Raw genomic sequence first — 23,012 nt, 5'->3', positions numbered from 1 at the left:
TTTTCCATCTGTAAGCCATCTAGCCACTTGGCTAGGAGGAGTGAAAAACCTTTCTCCCTTCCGTATACACCGCATTCTGTCGTCCCACGCGCCTCGCGAAGTTAACAAAGTCATCCGTTAGCAGCAGCATATCGGGACACTTCTCGGGAATCAATATTGTTTAGGAAAGCAAATCGCTGAGCTAGATGCACGAGACATTTGTCACATAGTTCCCCCGTATTTGGCAGGACGTCAAGACTATAGCCACACTCTGCTATTCTCCTCGTCTAGATCCATCACAATAATGTCAGAGATCCTTACAATTAAGTTAGGCCACATGTCTACATCCATATTCATAAGGCTACTTCTCCCTTGTTTGAGAATGAACACTGTTAAGCTTAGATTATGAAACAAGCCAAGAGGACGTTAAACCTTACGTTGCAGTCACTTTAAGATCATTGCCAAACGAATGTTTTCCTTTTTTTAAATAACTAATTTGTGGTAAGAATAAGATGTTATTTTCATGGTGCCTGTTACTAACCTTTAATACAATTTGTTTATAACAATAATACCAACTTAAGGATCTGTTTAAAAATGTAGAATTATAAATGAGAACAAGTGATATATATATATATATATATATATAGCTTCATTACGATTTACAATCATTACATTAAAATAAGTCAAATTAATAATAATAAGGTGTACTTGTTAATTTTGCAATGTCATTTATGTTTTTAAAAATTCAGAGCATAAATTATAGAATTTAAATGTAGTATATAACTTTCCCTCTTATTGTATAGGAAATATTCAATTTTCTGCGATAAAATTATTTTACGTGTTTTATATATATTTTTTTATATTTTTAATTTCGAGAAATTTTTGTATTGCACGATAAAAGCCATGTTGATTTTCTTTTAAAAAGTGCATTTGTAAATATCATGGGACAATTCTTGAATTCACTGTTCTTTCTAATGAAGTTTCGGGCACATTTAACGTATAATTTCTCTATCGTACTATATACATATTATGTAATTCTCATGCAATAATTGCACACTATCAATGTTTAAGGTGATTGTAGCGCCCTCCAACAGCGTGGCAAGAATTATAGTTAAAATAACAGAGTTGAGCATATTATGATAGAAGATTTAGCTGTAAAGTTACAATAGTTAACTGATCATTATATAAATAATATTTTTTAAAAAAGTAAAGAGCTGTCTAAATATCTGATTATTTTGTTTTCAGCGAGTTAGATATTCAGCTTCAATTAACTTATTTCCCCCCCATTTTTCCCTCATGTTTTTCAACCTTATTTGAATAATCAGTCAGTCGTCCATGTTGCTGATATCATATCTCAAGTAAATGGAGAAAACGTTGGTTCAAATGATATTTTTAAAAGTCCTCGCGGTATAAACTGTTTCTTAAAATGCTCTGCACCAAGACTTGATGGTAGTTTCGTAAAAACTTTATTCGATAATTTCATTTTCAACGTTCCCATTATTTGTATTCCGATTACATAACAAACATTTGTTCATAATATTTTAAAGATTATGCAAACTCAATATGTGATTACTGTGAGGAATCCATCCGTACATTATTTTCATCCTACGTAGTAGATTCCGATTCCAGTTCCTGAAGGTTTAATGCCCTTTTGCCGACTCTCTTCGAATTTTATTTATTTATGTCAATCTTTTCTTTATTTAGCATTTATTCTAATAATAGTTTGGCTTTCTTACATACTCAGTTTTTTTTATTTTTTGTAAATTACTTTTCTTTTTTTACAAACATCGTCTTTTATTTTAATGATGTTGCTTAATGACGTTATTCTCTATAGGCCAACTAGGCCTAATGTTCTCAGAATATTGTTCATTATTAGACAATAGAATAAGCAGCCGTTGTCCGATGTTTATAAAATTATGGCTTGGAATGTCTTGAAGGCAATTTGTATTACAAAATTCAACATTTTCCTTAGCTGTCTGTTAGCATTTCAGCAAAACGTATTTTTTCCCTGACGATAACGCCTTTATCTTGTTAGACAGCAGAGGAGAAATTAACTGGATTTTTTTTTTGTTTCGGTTTCCTCCTGGGAAATCATACAATCGGACGTAATTACAATACATTCACGAAATCTAACAAGTTAATTTCGCCCCGTTGCTCTTTCTTCCTCTGTGCACGCGCGTGTCACTTCACGTTAGACTTATATTTATATTATCTATTCAGACTTATGCTAAAGTTTTACGCAAAAAAAAAGGAAAAAGAAAACGAAACAATAATAAAAAACAACATGACTGACGTAATAAAAATTTTTCCATCGATTCGGTTCGTCCAAAAGGTCGTGAAATGATAACGAAGGAGCAAAACATGTGCGCCAAATACTTGTCTAAATTATTAAGCAAACAAGTCTGCACTGTGTCAAAATGTAATTACATTTTTTCGCTGCTGCTTGACAATGCACAGACCTGTTGGAGTTCGCGGTGAATGCCGGAAAACATGGAGGTACAACAGAAAACTTCGAGCGGTAATGTTCTGTTGTTTAACGCACTTAATGGATGATTTCAGAAGCTGCCATTATGCTAAGAAACACACACACACAGAAGAACGAGAAAAACGAGTGGGGTAGGGAGGGATGCAAGTTAGAGGCGAGATAAGAAAATCAGCTGCTTATATTTAACTTACAGAAGGGAATTTTGAGGAATATTAACTTAGATTAGTGAAGAACTGTTGTTCCATATATTTGCCCACGATAATCATGGTTAATTACGCAGTTAAGAAAGAAATGGAGAATGAGTAGCCAGCAACAGAAATATACTCAGTAATGGTGCTGGAACTGTGAGACATATTGCCGGTTAGGCTAAATGTACTGCAGATTCATCTTTACTAGGATGCATTACTTTATATTAAAAAGAGTTACGTGCAGTGAACCGTGTAATTCAGGCATTACATTTACTTCGATACATGTATGAGAAGTTATTAGACCGTAATTGGATTCATAGAACGGTGTGGCTTTAAGACCACGTCGTTTCCGCAACCGCATCCAAATGAAACTTTATGGAAGCTCTCAAAGAAAACCAGGAATCTGTGAAAACTTTCATCAATTAGATACACTTCCAATAGAGACTAAATGGATGAAAAGAGGAGAAAAAAGTATTTTCTTTAACCAGCTTCAGGGTTTTTTAAAGAAGAAAAAAACTTACAAAAGTTTTCTTCGCGATTTTAAATTGTAGGAGGTTGAATTATAGTCGGAAAGAGAATTGCGACTTTCCGTAAGTAATTTTAATGTATAACTTTGCGAAGAATTTTTTCAATCATTTCAAAAACTAGTTTGGTCTTTGAGGAATCGTGCAATTACTGTTTCTTGTCGAAAAAGAACCGAACCAATCTTTCATTGCTGCTCTTGTATTTCTTCTTTTTTTCCTTTCCTCACTAACTTATACAGCTGAAGGAGTTCATCTAACAAAACAGGAGTTTGCTGCATCCCATTCTTCAGGGCAGTATAAGATTCTTTAAAACACACTAACCTCGAGTAAAACCAATGTTTATTACAACGCGGAATAAGATAATATCAAAGATTTTATGAGAGTCACTTACGATATCTCTCCAAACGGAGAAAAGGCTTCTCTAAGTTGCTGTGTCTCAATTTCCGGACTCAGGTCTCCCACAAATATGTGGTAGTGTTCTGGAAAGAGAAGGAATAAAAACATTATATTCTCTCTCTCCCTCTCTCTACTTTCACATTAGATATTATTTATTTTGGCGTTTTAAAGTCGCCATAATCATACAAACACACCTTGCATTCGGATTCCGCTAATTTACTACTCTGATACTGGTAATATGCAGAGTATTTTAAGATAATTTTCTATATATACAGAGTCAAATAAAATAAAAATAAGAATAATGATAGTCAGCATTAGATAAATAAAATAATCAGTAAAAGAAGTCTGAAAATGATAGCGATAAAAATAATTCAGCTAAAAATATAAAAAGTAGTAACTTACATCATTATGCAGTTATTTTATATACTACAAGTGTTTTATAGTATATAATACATTTGTTAATACAAGAAATATTTGTGGGTATAAATGCAGAGCGGAATGTTCCTAGGCAAGGCTATTGATTGAGGGCATTCTACACATTTGTGGAACACCTTTTCACATCACATTAGCAAGTAGTTTGAAAACGCGAATAGATTTTTCCATCAAACAAATCGGAATTCACTGATGTTTTTCTATTGATAAGTAATTCGCATGCAATTTGCAGATCTTTTCTCCAAGAAATTATGGTCAAGCTAGCTGTCAACAGTTCACAGAAACGGGGACAATTTTCCGGACTTCAGAAAACTTGCAGTGATGCAGTCAAAATTCTAAATTTACGTCTTCCTTAGACCAACTTATGAAGATTTCTTACAACTCATATCACGAGTGACAAGAAATCCGAAAATATTTCACATCAGAGGTGAAGTATTGCTGCGCTTAAACTTGTTTTTGCTAATATTTCTGATTGTGAGATTGTTAAACTACTTTTCTAATCCTGTGGCCTCCTCTCTCTGAGAGGGTTGCAGCTGATTACTAGGGAGTTATGACGCAAGGTAGTTTCCCGTTGCCTTCCTTTCCATAAGTATTTATGACTGTAGCCGTATGTGTTCACGGGGGCAAGTTTACCTGTTCTGGGCGACGAAAAACCCGAGTTTCCGGGTTGAAAAACTCATTACCTCCGTATCAGACCGGCTAACTCATCTTTAGTCGAAAGACTCCAGATAAAGATTCCTCAAGTCATGGATGGGAATCAAACCCAGGTCTTTCCGACCAAAGGGCTTCGTCTATACTGACTGAGCTACGGAGGCTCGGTGAACTACTTTATCAATCTCATAATCAGAATCAGCATCATTAAAATATCGAAGGATGTTAAAAATCGAGCTGGTGAGAGAAAAGCAGTTATAGTTATTTACAAAACAACATTCTGTTAATATACTGTTAAGAAAAACGCAAAAAAATAGTTGGTGAGGATAAATGCGAATATTGATACTATAATCCATGATTATGTAAGAAACAAATTTTTTTTTTTTTTCATTTTAGAAAGGAAACATTTTTTGTTTTTGTAATCGCAGTGTGTTATTATAAATTACTGGTCAATAAAGTCGAAAGCAATTTTGTCGATCAGTACCTTTTAAATGGCCACATTCTGCGTCGTTCCGGTTCACGGATGTTTGTAAAACTATTGCAAATACAATAAGACAACGTACGTTTATTTCAGCTGGTGGTGTCTATATATTCCACACTGGATTCTATATGTACATACTAAATATGTACACTACATATGTTGACATGATACCCTATGACAGGGGTGTTCAACCCGTCGATCGCGGAGCGATTTTTGGTCTATCTCTTGTGTATTCCTCCTTACTTACAAATTTAATTAAAACTGAAAACATAATATTTTATGGATATTATGGATAGAAGCAGGCAAATAGCCGTAAATATAATACATAATATTTTATTTATCATTATTTTGTATTATTTTTAATTCGCTATAAACAATATTGCTATTGTTTATTTATTTTTTATTAAAATTGCCAAATCAGTAATTTTCTTATAAATCCGGGTAAATGAATTAATTTGGATCAGTGGAAGTCAAACAGCGAACCGAGTGAATACGATTATAAGCAAAGTGTAAAAACTCGATTGTAGCTTAAATATTAAATATTCCAAAGTACATTACATCGATTTTTTTACTTAGGTTAAGTCCCATGTGAATATTGTAAAAAAATAAACTTTGTTTGTCTCGGTATAGTTTGTATTAGATGTTTTTGTAAATAACTCTTTTGAAGCTAACTGTATATACTGCTTTAATAAGAATATGTTAGGGTGTTAAAAAGAAAGGCAATGTTTTTGTCGCCGAAGCTGTACATGGCGGCATTAGAAAGATTGTTATTGAAACTTGTATGTATGAGAAAGGCTTGCAGGCTCTAAGTGTAAACATCTCCGAAGTCAGTCAGAAAGAGTTCAAACAACTTTCCGATGGCCGGCAACTTACAATGAAAAGAAAGCGGAGGAGAACAAAAGGCGTGCCGAACTTGAAACTTAAGATGAAAGACTCATACCGATTCTTTGGGGGTTGCCAAACTTCATGCGAGGTATCAGAGGAGGCCTAATAAAAAGGGACTGAACCAAGCAGAAGGGGCCCCGGTTCCAGAATTCCTGTCAGGGAGGAGGCTGCCCGTTCCAGAGTCGCCGTCAAAGAGACTGCCCAGATCCACGTTGCTTGAGAGAGGAGTTTCCCGCTTCCAGAAAGGAGCTTCTCGGTTCGAGACGTCGCTAGAGAGAGACTACTTCTAGGCCGCAGGCAAGGTTTCAAATTGCCGAAAGGAAGAGTTCCAATTACCAGAGAAAAGTTTCCAGGCCAGGTTAATGTCAGACATTCACCAGTGTGTTGCATTTTCATTACAATTTGATAAATCAAACGACTTCACTGATATTGCTCAGTTAATGGTATTTATTTTATTTCAAGCATGGTATTTCAAGATTATTCAAGTAAAGAAGAACTTTTGAAAATTATACCATTATTGGGAAGGACTAGGGGAGAAGACATGTTTCTGGCATTGGATGAATTTTTGAAGCAACACAAACTTCCGCTTGTAAAACTTGTGTCTATTACTACTGATGATGCTCCTGCAATGATAGGTAATAAATCAGGCTTCATTTCATTATGTAAAAACGATGACAAATATCCTGATTTTTTAACGAACCACTGTATTATTCACCAACAAATACTGAGTAGTAAAAGATTAAACACAAAAGATGTTTTGGATATTACATTTAAAATTGTATCGAGGAAAAGCCCTGCAACGGCGATTATTTAAATTACAGGCAAATGATGATAGGGAATGTCTGTTGTACAATAATGTTCGCTGGCTCAGCAGAAGTCAATTTTTAGAAAGATTTCTTGTATTAATTAATGATATAAAATTTTTTCTTGATGAAAAAGGAGATATTTATCAACATTGAGTGATAAAAGATGGTTGTTACACTTATCATTTTTAGTAGATTTCTGCAAAATTAAGCAATTTAAATTTAGAGTTACAAGGTAGAGATAAAAATTTAATTGACATGTTTAGTTCAATAAAAACTTTCCAACAATACTTACTTTTATTAAAGAAAAATATAAATGACCGCGAATTTAGACATCTCCCATATTTATTAAAATTTTTTGAACAAAATCAAGAAATGCTTCGCTATGATTTAAAAGAATTTATTCGTGAAATAGAATTAGTTGAGGAAGAAATAAATTCAAGATTTAAAGATTTTAATAAAACTTAAATGATTGTATCTTTTATCAATAATCCATTTCAAGAAAACTTGAACATCACAGAAATTTCAAATGAAATTAGTGGGCTGTTTGATATAAACTAAGCTGAAGTAGAACTCGAGATAATAAACATTCAAAATAGTTTACATTTAAAATCAATAAACAATGAAGTCATTTGGAAGTATGCACATGAAAAATTCCCAATATTAACTGATATTGCGCGAAAAATTCTGTCGTGTTTCGGATCGACATCCTTGTCAGAATCCGCTTTTTCAAATATGACCGTCATAAAAAATCAATTAAGAAACCAAATTACAAATGATCATTTCGATGATTGTCTGCGATTGGCCACTTCTTCATATCAACTTGACTATGAAAATATTGCGAGGTCCAAACAATGCCAAATTTCACATTAACTTTAATTTTTTTAATCACCCAGCATTTCCTGTAACTTGTGAGTTTGTAATCAATCTGTTGTTTTTTCTAACTTTGGTTTTCCAAAATAGAGAAAGAAATATTTTATTCCAATATATTTGTTTGTTTGTTTTTGTTGTATTAAAATATTTGTGGTATTAAAATAATTAAAAGTGATAAATAAATTTTTAAATATACAAATAAAGTTTTTGCTTGTGTATTTTTTTTATTGTTTATTTGTGCGTAATCACATATCAGGTTGGGGGAACGTGATCTATATAATAGAGTAGATAGCCGAATAACTTTTTATAGAAAAGTAGCTCGCGTAGTAAAAAAGGTTGAACACCACTGCCCTATGAAGACACACTAACCATAAATTACATACGGAATACCCGTCAATAAGAAAGGAGCAACAGTCCACACGAGGCTCATTTTATCTCCATATGGAACACTGACGATATCAGTTTCGAACCACTTTTTAAACAATAATCCATATACTTTATTCTTCCACTTTTTTAACCAATCACCTTCTGATTCCAGTTACCAACTTCACAGAGAACACGGGTGTGATCCAACTATTCTTCAATTTATTCTCAAATCTGGCGACGAAACTACTTTGTGAAAGGATATAGTCCACCTTACCAGTTAATCCCCATCTAGTTAATCCCCACTTTTTTAACCAATCACCTTCTGATTCCAGTTACCAACTTCACAGAGAACACGAGTGTGATCCAACTATTCTTCAATTTATTCTCAAATCTGGCGACGAAAAAACTACTTTGTGAAAGGATATAGTCCACCTTACCAGTTAATCCCATCTAGGCTTTACATGTACAGTATAGTGCACGTAGCAGCCACTTAACGTAGCCACTGGTAACCTTCAAAAATTATATTTCGAACATTTTGAAGCATCTATCACCCTATATATCCACTGATATAAAAGAATGCTAGAGAAGAGAGAACTCCTTCGTACTCAATCAGTAGCAATAGTAGCCTCTGGAAGAAAGCAATCAGATTCAGATCCCACTGGACACGAGGGATTTTCAAATACCAACACAGATCTCACACGAAGGTGTGTGACAGTAAAAACTATGCAGATAGGATTAACCGTCCTTTTATAGTTCAAAGCATTAAGCAATTTACTTGGCCATAACGTATCATTGAACCAAACACATAAACGTGTGTGTGTGTGTGTGTGTGTGTGTGTGTGTGTGTGTGTGTGTGTGTGTGTGTGTGTGTGTGTGTGTGTGATTCATACATGCATATTTCTAAATATATGTGTATATATTTAGAAATATGTGTGTATGTGGCAGCACTGCAACTCTTAATGGATATAGAGTGTTGTGATTTTATAGTATTGACCTTGCACAAAGGTTGTTGCATTATTGTGGGTACCGAGATCCACGTTGGTTTATTTTATTGGAATTATGACAACGAAACTAAGGTGATAGAATATTCGTTAATAAACAAGTGTGTTCTATGATCGGTTTGTGTGTTCTAAAACACCTTCCACAACGTATGTTTGGTTTATAATTGACACTAACGATTCACTTTGCCATATTTGAACTAGATTCTAAGCTGCGTCTTTTCAACCGGGTGGAAAATATTGCATTGTACTTTTGAATGCCCCATATAGACGCCTTGTGACGACCCAATTATCTCATGATTTGATTGTTCACATAGAAGAAAACATGTGATGTATGGTACAGTTTAATAGCACTTTCATACAAAGAATGTCTGATAATCTCTGCCAGACATATAAAAAATGCACCGCACATGACAGTTCATATGCAGAGAAATATGAGGCACAAATTAGCGACATTGTAGTGAATATTAAAAAGGGTTTAAACCTATCATACATTTTGTACCGTGAGTAGGCTGAGATTTAGATAAGTCAGTTTTCTCATGTTCTGGAAACCAAACATGATATAATTTTCAATCTAGTTCAGGTTTCCAGTAAGTAGGATCACACACTGGTGATATACTGTACGCAGTAATACTATCCATTTTCCATTGGACTGGATGGAAAAGGGATCAGATTGGAACAATCAGGTTGGCGTGTTTACTAGGCGAATACTCATTCCACCAAACAGCAAGTGCCTGCAGATTAGGTTTTAAGTATGCAACTTAGAATCTGTCGTTTCTTGAAAATATATTTTTCGCCTTCTGGTTCTCAACATGAACGAGGTTGTTGTTCGTTAGAATTAGGACAGAAATAATTAAGACGTAGAAGAAGTATATGTCTTCTCGCTTAGGTGTGAGTGTTTTTCTGAAAGGTTTTCGTGTTTTCCGGGATATAAAAAAATTTTAATTTCTGAGAAGGGAAAGTAGGCCGCCTCCATATGAGACCGTTTAACTCATGTTAGTTCGAAAAGCCATGATTTTTGTCCTCTCCGATTATATTGTGATTCTTCCAACATTCTTGATCCTTTCACAATCAATAAATCCTTGGAAATGCACTTTAGAAATTAGCTCTATTTTAGCTAATTTCGGTGTTGCGTTTAATTCCTTTGAAGAATAAATCAACACAAAATTTTGAAATCTGTTTATCTCTCACACACCATACTCAATATCATGATAATTGGTATGAAGACAAATGACTATTGAATTCTGTCCAGAGATGTTTACGTTGATCAAAGATTTACTTTAGTAATTTGTACTTATATTTGAAAACGCAATAAAAAAAGGTTTCCTGTTGATGTTAGAATCAAAATGGGTTTCATTCAGTTGTAAGAATATATGAAGGGTGCAACTTGGAAATAGTAAAGTAATTAAACTAATTCTGAGAATTGATATTTATTTCTTATTTACTAGCCTCACTGCATCGCACTTTACTGAATATTTTGTTTTCCCAAATACCAGAAAATTCACAATTAAAAAAAAAGTGTTAACACAACTACTATTGTGTTAAGAGCTGGACGAAGATTAAGTTGTCGCGTATGAGAAATGCATGCTTGGCAGTTTAAGCAACACACCGACAACACTTCTGTAAATCTCTTCAAGAGTGAAGTGATTTATTTTCACACTGTTTGCTATTTTAATTAAGTGACATATAACACAGAAAATCTTTGTTTTGATTTACACGAACTATGAATTTATTTTTTAAAATTACATCAGATTTCGATTTGTTGAGTCGTTATATTGAAGCTGTTAGCGTTCTTACTTTAAGTGACAATTTAGAAGTTAAATGCATTATAGACGAAATAAGTTATATCATTTATTAAAATAATAATAATAAACGCATCTTTTGTTGCATTATTGTTATTCTATGTATTTTTGGGAATAAAAGCGAATTAGAAATAACATTATTTCCCAGAATCTAGCCAGCAGGTACATGCTGAGTATGATTCGATTAATTTAATTATTAGTTAATTATTATTATGCTTTAAATAACAATCCAACACATGAAAGGTTGCAAAACCTGTTGCACTTAGTTATGTACCGTTGCAAAGAGAGAAAGAGAGAGAAAAAATAATTCGATCCCCCCCCCATTTTTTCTATTGTTTTTGTTTTTCTTGAATAAATATGAGTACAGTCTCTGAAAAATACAGGAGAAAGGCTGTTCCAGATAGCAGAGGAAATTAAAAAGATAGAAATTTAGCTAAGGAAAGTTGAACTGTATTTGGGTCATTACCCGGATACAGTTAAAATTAAGACCATCAAGAAAGAACGACAATTTTATTTAGCAAAAAGGAACAAAAATAGCTTATTGGAATGGGAACTTAAACATGCATTTCTACCCTTTAAAATCAACGTTTGGAATATTTTAATTGTATAACGCACCAATAGAACAAGATGTACAAGAAAATGGATAAATTAGAGAAACAAGATATTTACTTTTAAATGCAAAAGTTAGAAGTGAAAGTGAGAAACATAAATATATGGGGGGGGGAACTAAAACTCCCTTGAAACGAAGAACGAAGATATATTATTGATATACATGTGAAAATTAGTCACTATTGGCAGGATATTGTTCATAATTATGTACATCAAATTAGATGTACCACATGCTTTTTACGGTGTTCAAAAAACCATAAAAAAAGCATAACAAAGCAGACTGTTTAATAGCAATCAGTGTTGGGAACAACAAAGGACAAATGTAGGAAGTGACCAAGACTCTGTAAAACTGACAAAAAATATTAAAATGCAAGAAAAAAAGTTAAATGAGAAAGAAGATACTAAAGTAAATATCCAGAAATAATCATATTTAAAAATAATTCATAATTCAACACTCAAAATTAGACTTCTTTAACTTGAGAAGCTAGATGAACAGGATATAAATTGATGCAGCTAAGAACAAATAAATTAAGTAAGCTTGAATTTTTCACATATTACTGAAAATATTAGATTTATGTGAGAAAGAGAAAAAGCACATAACCGAAGAAAAAAATTTGAGTAATGATGAAAAGAATCCAAATTTGATCGACAAAAAGTCAACTGAAAGCTAAAGGGAAGAAATAAATAGCGAAGATTGATATTAAAGAGTTTAACGGGGGGTGTTAAGAAAAGGGGGGGTTAAGAAAAGCTTAAAAGCAAATAGGTAAATGACTTGAAATAAATACGTAGTAGAAACGTGTTGAATGATTTGCAGTTCTAATTTATTGCATAGAAAATAATTATTACGAAAGATAAATTAGCATCATCTAAACACATAAAAATGTAATTTAAATTATAAGAAAACTGTTACTCCAAAACATTCACAAAATCAGAATAATTTTAAAGTTATTCTAAATATTAGAATAATGAGCAAATAAATGCACAAAAATTAGTCAAAGGTTTCGAAACAACATGACAATTAGTACTTTATTGATCCCCTTAGCTTTTATGACCGTTCGTGAACGGTTGGGCATATTATTCACTAACGGTTCATAGACTTTGTTTAAATCAAAACATGCCCATATGATCTGCAGACGAGAAACTAGTTCATTTTTGTCTCTAGGGGCAACTTCTTGAAGACGTTTCTTCATAATTTACCAGAAATTCTTAATGTGGTTTAAATCTGGTGAGTTTGCTTGCCAAGGAATTACATTGATTTGCCTTTCTTTGAGCCATCTAGTAAGTGGTCTTGGAAGTGTGACAGAATCTGAATCGTGCAGAAAAAGGAAATCACCATCACTCTTTGACTCTTTCGTATACAATTGCACAGCCTACCTGAACCTTCTGCAGTCATAAGCCCATACCATGACAGAAGTTGCAAATTTCACCGAATGTTTCATGCATTCTTTGTCAAATGCTTCCTTCTTAAGGCGCCAAACACGCATACCTTGATGACCATGGGACACACAAAACATACTTTCATCGCTAAAAAGTACTTTTTTTTTCCCAGTCCTCTTGACCCCACAACAGTCTTTGCTTACACCGTTGTACTCTAGCTGCCTTTTGCTCGAAAGTCATAAGCGGCTTCATCTTAGGCACACGTCATTTAAAATCCTTGTGAAGTCATCTTAGCATTGTGGATTTAGACACTTCACACCCAGTTCTTTCCATCTCCTATGAAAATACTTTACACTTCAGAAGCGGTTTTCTTAACGGTATTCTTCAATCTCCTCTCATCTCTTGATGTAGTTATTACCTAAGATGAAAAGCCAAACGCCTATTTTTTTCTGGCGAGTTTGTTAAGTTATTGTTTTTCAACCAGTAAGCGAAACTAAGATCGAAAACTACGATCTGAACGTTTAATGCCGACGAACTGTCGGCGGATCCAAGCGTAAGTGACCACTTGGTAGTGCCACACCAAGGCAACTCGTTGCAAAGGTGGAGCAAGTTCCCTCACTATTCTTGATATTTTCTCATAATGTAAAAACACACAGCTCTTAGGAGATGTAGTACTGTTTTACATTATGAGGAGATGTCACTACCCAGACCGGTTTCAACCTTATGTATAGGTGAAGCGGGCTCTAAAAATAAGACGATCCCGAAAGATTGCCCAACTCAGCGTTGTTCCACTCGATGACAGGCTCACCCCCGTCACCGAGAAGAACTTCTCAGCATTGGCTCTACCCAGTGGCAGGCTCACCCCACCATCAAGCAGAGCCATAATCTCAGCGGTGGCCCTACTCAGAGACAGGCAAAACCTACCTCCAAGTGGAGCCTCTCAAAGCTAGATCCGCCCTGCACCGGTTTCCACCCTTATGTATAGGTGAAGCGGGCTCTAAAATAAGACGATCCGGAAAGATCGCCCAACTCAGCGTTGTTCCACTTGATGACATGCTCACCCCGTCACCGAGAAGAACTTCTCAGCATGGCTCTACCCAGTGTCAGGCCACCCCACCACCAAGCAGAGCCATAATCTCAGCGGTGGCCCCACTCAGAGACAGGCAAAAACCTACCTCCAAGTGGAGCCTCTCAAAGCCAGATCCTCCCCGCACCGGTTTCCACCCTCATTGGGGTCTCATCAGTGAGTAGGTAGACCTAGAATATCAGAGTTTAAGTGAAAAGAACTTACACTTTCGCTATACGATTGCCAGAAAGGTGTGTCACTATATAATATTATAACATATTATAACTAAGATGAAAAGCCAAACGCTATTTTTTTCTGGCGAGTTTAATATATAGTTATAATATGTTATAATATAATATAGTGACACACCTTTCTGGCAATCGTATAGCGAAAGTATGTAAGTTCTTTTCACTTGAACTCTAATATTCTATATTCTAGGTCTAGCGTATCGCTGATGAGACCTCAAAAAAAGGTTGCAACCGGTCTGGCTAGTGACCTCTCCTCATAATGTAAAGCAGTTCTACAACTCCTAGGAGCTGTGTGTTTTTACATTATGAGAAAATATCAAGAATAGTGAGGGAACTTGCTCCACCTTTGCAACGAGTTGCCTTGGTGTGGCACTACCAAGTGGTCACTTACGCTTGGATCCGCCGACAGTTCGTCGGCATTAAACGTTCAGATCGTAGTTTTCGATCTTAGTTTCGCTTACTGGCTGAAAAACAATAAGGGGTTTTTATCCCCTTAACTTAACGTAGTTATTACCTTTCAATACTCTACTCACGCTTGCTTGAAAACATTTCAGTCCCTTAGCTATAAACTGTTGGGCCTTCTTTGTGTAGAGACACCATACGAAACTTCTTAGCTCCGATATGTCACTCGTTCGACCCATGTTTAGCAACTAATTAAATGAAATCCATTCGCTAACGATTCTTCACACGCGAGTCAGTCCCGCAACTACTGATATATATGCTGTTTCTAAGCTCTCCTCAAAACCAATCGGAAAAATTTCGAATATTCTAATAGTTTGAACTTATTTTAAAATTATTCTAATTTTGTGAATGTTTTCAAATAACAGTTTTCGTATAATTTATATTACAGTTTTATGTGCTTGCATTGTTATATAATCTGCAAAGTACGTAGACTTAAATGATGCTAATTCATATTTGGTAAAAATTATTTTCTATGCCATAAATTAGAATTGCAAATCATTCAACACATTTTCTTTGATTATTCTAATTTTTTGAGTCGGAGATGTAGTAGTTTTACATACAGAATTACATAATATTATCAAGATATTACGTCTTTACTGAAATAAAGATCAATAAAGCACAAACTAGGTAAATGTAAATTGCTAATAAATCACTCGAAGTAAAATTGAAAAGAAGAAACCAATATTATTAGGAATTTTAAACCCAAGAAACACGAATAACAAAGAACTTATCATTGCAGATGATATTAAAATAAATCAACAACAAAATTTGAAGTTCGTTAAAAGGAACAAAAATTGTAAATCATCCTGGTCTTAATATAACATCACTTCACAAGTACTAAAAACAGAAACTAGGGCTTCTTTGTTTGAGGGCTGCCCAAGGATTAGAAATAGGGACACTAATGAAAATATCTAAGAAAATGGACATTTGAGGACTCATGTTTTCATCGATTCGTTCGTAATAAAAATATTTGCAATTCTTTTTAATGTGAATAATCCCATCTTGGAAAGGCTGTAAGCCTTTCATATAGTTTCAAGCACTCGATAGGGTTAAATTATTCGGTTTCCCTGCTCTAGAGACGAAACGTAGTACTCTTTTTAAGCCACTTGAGGCTTCTAGTGAACAGAAATGTAGTCTTACACTGGACGACGAAAACTGTATACTACTCCAAAGGCATTTACAATCATCCATGACCACAGTGATATTCTAACTCACATCCTATTAGTTAAAAAAGCTTCGTACACTCTTCACTCAGCAATCAGGCCGGAAGATTTTTATTATATTAAAAATAATAAAGAAAGTAATCGATAATAAGTTTAGGTAGCAGGGAACTGGTTTTACGGAACACAGGCCTTGCACAAATCAAATGAGCACTCCTGAAACAAAAAAATATATTATCTTCCTTTCAAAATTGTGAGTCTAGTTAAGGAAGTTTACAGACACTATATATGTTAAGTAGAAATTGAAGAGTAATTGTCAGACCAATAAAAATCGACAGGAACAGAAGACGGATATGTGTCTTTTCTCAAGTAGCATATTTTGGCTCTCGTTTACAAATAAGTGAAAAAGAACAACAGAATGTTGCTCAGCACTGAATTTGATGGTTACGGGTTTCTCAATTATTTTCGAAATCATTTATGAAATCCTTTATTATATTATTACTGCATTATCCTTTATTACAAAGGATTATAATTATCATTTATGATAAATGATTTTATAAAGTTAAATTGAACAACAGTACGGCAGTTGATACTAACGAGTGTCACGCTTCTAGTCAAATTTCTAAGCCGCAAGCACCAGTGAAATAAAAGTCTGAAAATGAAACACAGAACTTAAGCATCCAACAGCGGAGACCTTCAGAAAACAATCAGAGAAGTGCCATCAGAAACGGGAGACTTATTTAGATTGGACAAGATTTTTATCTCTTTCAGACAAATAATCAAAGGATGCATGGAACAAAGTCTTAGGAATGGAAAGAGGTCATCAAATTAGATCATAAATGCAGCAAATGAAGGAAGAGTTCATGGGCTAGAAAAGGCTAAACATTCTGGTTCCCCTCAATTTTCCTTCTGTTTTATGATCACGCTGAATTCTGAGTAATGATGCAACAGAACCATCACATACAAAAAATGGCTGCAGAAATTATACTAGATAGCTTTGAAAAAATGCCAAAAAGTCCCTCTGTCATTTAGCAAAAATGGAAGTTCCCTGTTTCAGGCATCTTAAAATTAATCCATATTAGCCATAATTTATTTGTTCTAGTCATAAAAGGCAGTTGGAGATTTCGATTAAAGCCAATTACAATATGACTGATTATTACCATGTTAGTACATGGTACAGACTCCCATCTCGATAGAGCAGGGAACAACATTCTGGTAAAATATTTTTCGTGATGTGTTCAATGTTACTATTTATAGATCAGAACAATACAACTTGGAAATAAATAAGAAAAATGATTATTCCACCTAACAAGCATATTACTGTTGTGAAATTAGCGGTGTAAGTATTTGAGAGAAGCGATCTAAGTAACTCCATGGAAGTAAAAATCAATATTATTTAGAGAATAAATTATACCACATATACACTTGGAAGGAACGTACGTTATTGAGGAACATCTCAAGAGCGTTTGGAGATTGGTAGGATTGTTTGTCAATCGGATAGACTTGTAAATAATTTGCAACTTGTAAATAATTGGCAGCTCGTTGGTGCTATTTTTACCTGATGTATCACAGAAAAGATATAAAAGAGATGATTATCTCCTCCAGACAAAAGTATCTTAAAATGTCTAAAGGAGATATAATTTCCCAATTAGGAAAGTTGACGTAGCGAAAGTCGCCACTTTATGAAAAATGATTAGAAGTTAGGAGTTACAGACAACAATAAATGAATTTGGTAGAATGCGATAGAGATTTTTTAGCCAAAGAAAGTCAAAAATAAGAAATTTTAGATGAGTCACTTTCTGATACGGAATATTAGGGAGAATGCATGCAGAAATATGACTTTTTAAAATGGAAAGATTCAAAGAAAGTAATCGTCTATATAAAATGAGATAAGAGATAAGTGGTAGTTGAAGAAACTGATAGTTCAGTTTATGTTCGGTGCACGATATTTATTATAAAAATGGAGACGAAAATGAAGATAACAGAGCTTGGGAATGAGACCGAGTTATTTTAGAAATAGACTGGAAGAATCCATTTTTTCCCAGCATGTCATCTTCATCTGTTTGACTTTTCATCGAATAGTAGTTTCAAGTCCTCAACAGACAACAGTGGTGGTGCTCTGCGTCGTGTAATTCACCAGACAGCATCTGCTAGTGAGAGATGACCTTCATCTCCCGGTGAAACTACACTACCTTGATTATTGAGACTTGAAGTGGCTAATATTTGGCCCTTCTACCACGTTTCAAGTTTATCTCCCGTCCAATTATGCAACAGATAGTGTGAGTGACTCTTCAAGAGTATGCTAACAATATGTGGATATCCAGAATATTCCCCATTTTCCAGGTAACGCACAGGAGGTTCCCGATAAGCTGATGCAAAATCTCACTGCTATATGATTCCTCAAGGGAAATTTTGCGTCAGCTTATCTGGTGAAAGCTTATCTAGGAGTGTGCAATTGGGGGGGGGGTCGAAGCCACGTTATGACATGAAGTTTGGATGCTTCCTGAATGGGCGATATGTCTAAGAGTCCATCTCCTCCCACAGTTCCCCCCCTACACTTTTTCTCTCTTCACCTCCGAAAAACTAATACGACAGTAAAACTAAATGCTTGTATTGTAACTGCAGTTAAAATAAAATAAAAAACTCCCTCAAAACGTCCTCCCAAAAATAAAAATAATAAACAAAAACCTTACAATATTTTCTTCCTCAGTCATTTCAATGTTCATGGTATAAACGCAAACCTAAACGATGTATAATATCACCTGCAGACATCGATTCATCATATCCAGTTTTTGACTGAATGAGATTCAGTCAAAAATTGAATTTTGACTGCCTCAATAAACACAACCCATGTATGATGCATTCCGCCACAAGGGTACTTTTGTATGATCCCATATTACTTGCCAGAGAATACCTACTCTTGAACATCACCTATTTGAGTTTCTGTGACTTAACATTTTCTTATTTGATTATGTATCGTTTGTCTGTTATCCAAATCTGAAAATGTTTCTGACCTCTTTTGACTTCTTATCCAAGAAACTTGATTTACTGCAATTCGATTATCCTAACATTGATGTCATCTTCCTTGGTTACGTTAATGTTCACAACTTCAACTGGCTCACGTTTTTTTTTTCCAGTTCCACTGACCTGGAAGAGAAGTTGAGGCATTTGCTCTAAGTAATGATCTAAAGCAAATTATGTCGTCCTTCTGCACACAATGCTGAGGCAACAGATGCACTTGCTAATTTAGAGACGATGCCTTTCAAGTTTCACATCTAGTGGAATGTCCTACTCTCGGCCACTTACAATCTCATGTTCTTTGGATCTTCCACAACATCAAGTGGGAAGAATGAATGAATAACTAACTCTTATTTAGAAGTATTGGTCAAGTGGTAATAAACTATTAATAACCAACTAGTTTCGCCGGCTATTGCTGTTGGCATCTTCAAGGTACAAATAAGGTAGGCAAAGTAAATTACAAGCTAGATGTTAACTGACAATTCTAATTCAATAACAAAATAGTACTGAGCGTGAAATGTGTCGCAAAACATGTCGCGGATACATGATTTACTTGTTGAGAAACATTTTGTAATTGGCGCTGAAGTTCATTTCATGTGTGTTTAGTGATCTGATTAAGGTCTTCCATATATCAGGTAGGATTAAACCTTGATTCCTGTTGAGATTTTTTGTGGAACGGGCGACTGCAGTTGCTTCTTTGAAGATTCTGGAACGGTAGTTTTCTTCTATATAAGGCATATAACTTTTATTCCATTCAATAATGTGGTCGGTTGTAGAGAAGTTGGAAGAAAGGCCAGATATATCTTGTCTGTTATTTCTTACATAACCGATTTGTTCTCTTTGTCTCATTTCGAAGCTTCTAGACGTCTGACCAATGCAACTAAGACCACAGGAACAAGGGATGTTGTAAATTCCAGAATACTTGTAGAAAGGATGGAAGTCTTTCGGTGATCTTAGAAATTTCTGAATAGTTTCAATTGGCTTGAAGGTCATTCTAATATTGTGTGGTTTTAGTCACCCAATATATCACCACTATAACTATTCCATACGTTGGCACCATTTCCAAAAAACTGGCTCTCCTCCTAAAACTCTAGCTGCATTTATATCTTGCGGTGAAATGCCTGCAACACTTGCAGAACCACAGAGTTCTGAAAGGGCTAAATGTAGCAAAATCGCCGTGGCAATCATGCCCTCGGAAAAGCTGTTTGGCGTAACTTCTACTATACATCTGTGCTGCCACCTTTCTCTTATCCAGAAGGTAGTGTTATAACATCATCTCAAGACAAAGCTGACCTCGTAGCGTCATTTTTGTCACCAATTCCTGCACCGACAACGAAGGTAAATCATCTTCTTTATCCGGAACACTGCATTACAACGTCAATATGGGTTTTGCCAATCAAGATCCACAGCAGATTTCGCCTATCTCTCTGGACACATGCCATGGAAAAGTTTGGAAAAACTTATGCGCGTAGCACTTGACATTTAAAAGGTTTGATAGGGATTAGCATCATGGGATTCTTAGCAAATTGCTATCTTATGGTCTGCATCCCTCTCTTTGTAATTGAATTGCCTCTCTCTCTCTCTCTCTCTCTCTCTCTATCTTTCTGGTGTTTCACTGCGAGTAATGGTGGAAGATGTTCATTACTCAGACTAATGCAGGTTCTCCACGGCTCTGTTATTTCATCCACTCTATTCCTCATATACATAAATGACCCTCTCTCTTACTGACCTTAAACAGAATGAACAGTTTAGCTGATGACGGTATGCTCCACTCTTGCTACTTGTACGGCACACCTTGCAGAGCAAACACTCGTAAGGATTCAAGATTATCTAGAATATCTCCAAAACACTGATTTCCATACCATCCTTCAGTGAAGCGATAACAATCTTTGATCAACTTAACAGTCAAGATCAGATCATTTCCCTTCTTGGACTTCTCTTGCACCTAGCCTTTCATATGTAGGTATATAATTCACATCAAATAGCCCTGGTATCCCATAATGCACAGCACCTTTCATTTGGAAGTGTATGTTTCCATGCATTGTGAAAAGGATCGACTCCAAGACCGGTTTCGACCTTTATTGCAGTTTCGTGAGTCAAGTTAGACCGGTAGAGATAATAAGAGCTATATCGATGGCATACAAGTAAGAAGATTGCGTTTCACTATATGATTAAAACACTCTGGATTGGAGATAATTGTTTCAATGGGTGGAAGATGTTCTAACATTGATTTAAATTTCAGCATCTCAACGTGTTTAGCTTTCCCCGATGAGACCTTAATAAAAGTTGAAACTGGTCTGGGTAATGATCCTTCCCATAATGAATAGAAATATGCACGTCCAAAAGAAGTGTGCTGTGCATTATGGGATATCAACACAATTGGTCACGAAGTCATTTACCTTCATATACAAGGTGGCATAGTTAATCATGGATATACATCACGCGCAAACTTTGCTTCTTTCCACTTAAGTTAGGTAAAAAATTCAAACAAGAATGTAATTTCTTGTTCAAGTATAATAATTGACTTTGTAACGAATCGAAAAAAAAAAGCTTGCTACAAGCCATCAGTAAGAAGAAGTAAGAGTGCTTAGTTGTTTCTTAGCTAAAAAACTTTTAGAAGTTAAGCCCACTAAAACTCCAAAGTGGTTGAGTGAGTTGTATTCTGAACATAAGTTCCGTTATGTTTTAAAACCACATAGTTTGAATCTATTTAGGTGCTGCAGTGAGTAAAGATTTGTGTTATAATTTCATAATCGATAAACAACATTGGTATGAAAATTAGCATTTCATATATTTATAAAGATGTAAATAGTTAAAGCGATATATAAAGCTTGATTATAGGTTAATATAGAAAGATATTAATTTTCGTCTCTCCTCCACTCTAATTTTGCTAGTTTTTGCCACTTTATACTACTTAAAACACTACAAGCGCCAGGACATGGAAAAGGCTGACTTTAACCATTTTGAACCAACAGCGAACATTATAGTTATCGGCTGCTTTCCCACTACCATGTTGACTATGCTTTTGGTTCAAATTATTTAACCACTCTCAAAAACAAAACAAAAAAAATCGTTCTACTGAAGGATAGCGTAGTGCATCTGCGATCCATTCTGTTACATTCACATTAAAGAATATGAACTGGATATATTACACAGCCCGAGAGGATCAGTCGACATGTGGTGTAAATTGGAAATAAATGTGATTTACACCTGTTAGCGTGTTTTAAAGCTTTACTTTTATAAGTAAAATAAATGCACCAACAAGCTTCCAAACTGTGTTTCCAAGGAAACGCGGTAGATATGACTACAATTTACAAATGCCTCTCATCATTCTCCAGTGATAGAAATTCTTCCGCTCTGATGGCTGTAATTAACGAGACTGAATGATACCAAGCAGTGTTTGTATTTGGTAACTTGCTATCTCATAGTAGAGCGCTGTGTAAATGATGCGTGTCAACACGAACGAGGATGGCTAGGATGAAAAGCTCAACAAACCACAGGCAAGTTATATTATTGTTACTAATCTGCTTCGTAGGTGGAGAAAAAAATGCCAACATTCGTAATGGGGTGTGTGTGTATGTGTGTTAGACGAAGATAGAGAAACGCTATCCGTCCAAATACTACCCACAGAAAGGAACCATCATAGGATGAGTTCGCCATTAATTCCTAAGCGCAGTTTCCGCAGAAGCACACCATTAGCGGGCAGGCTGTGTCATCAGAAGCTCTGGTATCGATGGCCCACACCTGCCATAATTGGGTTATAGAGAGACACAATGATGTTGTGGCACTGGCCAATAACTAATGGCGTCAAGTCCGCATTTACTACCGTTCATACTCGGGCGGCCGTTGGACGGCTGTTCGATTATTCTATCACGACACGTCCGGAACAAACATCAAAAATTTATTGCCTGTATCGACAACGTATACAGTTCTGGGATGAGGTGCTTAAACTCGCAGCCCCCGTCCGCTAATGGACGGCGGACTGGTCGTATTAATCATGTCCTATGCAAATGACAGGAGACACCGTGTAACCCGTCTCGGTGTTGTTACTGCAATATTTCTGCTGACATGGGGGGCGGCTCAGAGTCTCGTGCTAAAACAACGAATAAATTGCATACCTGATGAGTCGAGCTATTTCCGAGTGGGGGAGTCACCACCGTCATAGTGGTGACATCGAACTAATGAATGACGCAGAAATTGAGAATGCCA

The 23,012-nt window shown here is 35.3% G+C and overlaps 1 protein-coding gene across 4 annotated transcripts in view; it reads right to left on the bottom strand.

The window, feature by feature from the left end:
* LOC150106269 (cytotoxic granule associated RNA binding protein TIA1-like) overlaps window positions 1–23,012 on the bottom strand; it is a 665,834-nt gene that overhangs the window by 194,530 nt on the left and 448,292 nt on the right. For all 4 annotated transcript variants that reach the window (XM_090392287.1, XM_090392288.1, XM_090392289.1 and 1 more), the window contains one exon: window positions 3,568–3,655. In XM_090392287.1, the coding sequence (XP_090248413.1) occupies window positions 3,568–3,655 (88 nt within the window). The remainder of the gene's footprint in view (window positions 1–3,567; window positions 3,656–23,012) is intronic.

This window comes from Typopeltis vanoorti, chromosome 5, assembly GCF_054136105.1.
Source record: "Typopeltis vanoorti isolate ZY-2024b chromosome 5, IOZ_Tvanoo_1.0, whole genome shotgun sequence".
NCBI lineage: Eukaryota > Metazoa > Arthropoda > Arachnida > Uropygi > Thelyphonidae > Typopeltis > Typopeltis vanoorti.
The sequence above is the reverse complement of the archived record's forward strand: the minus strand, read 5'-3'. Positions and strand labels throughout refer to the sequence as shown.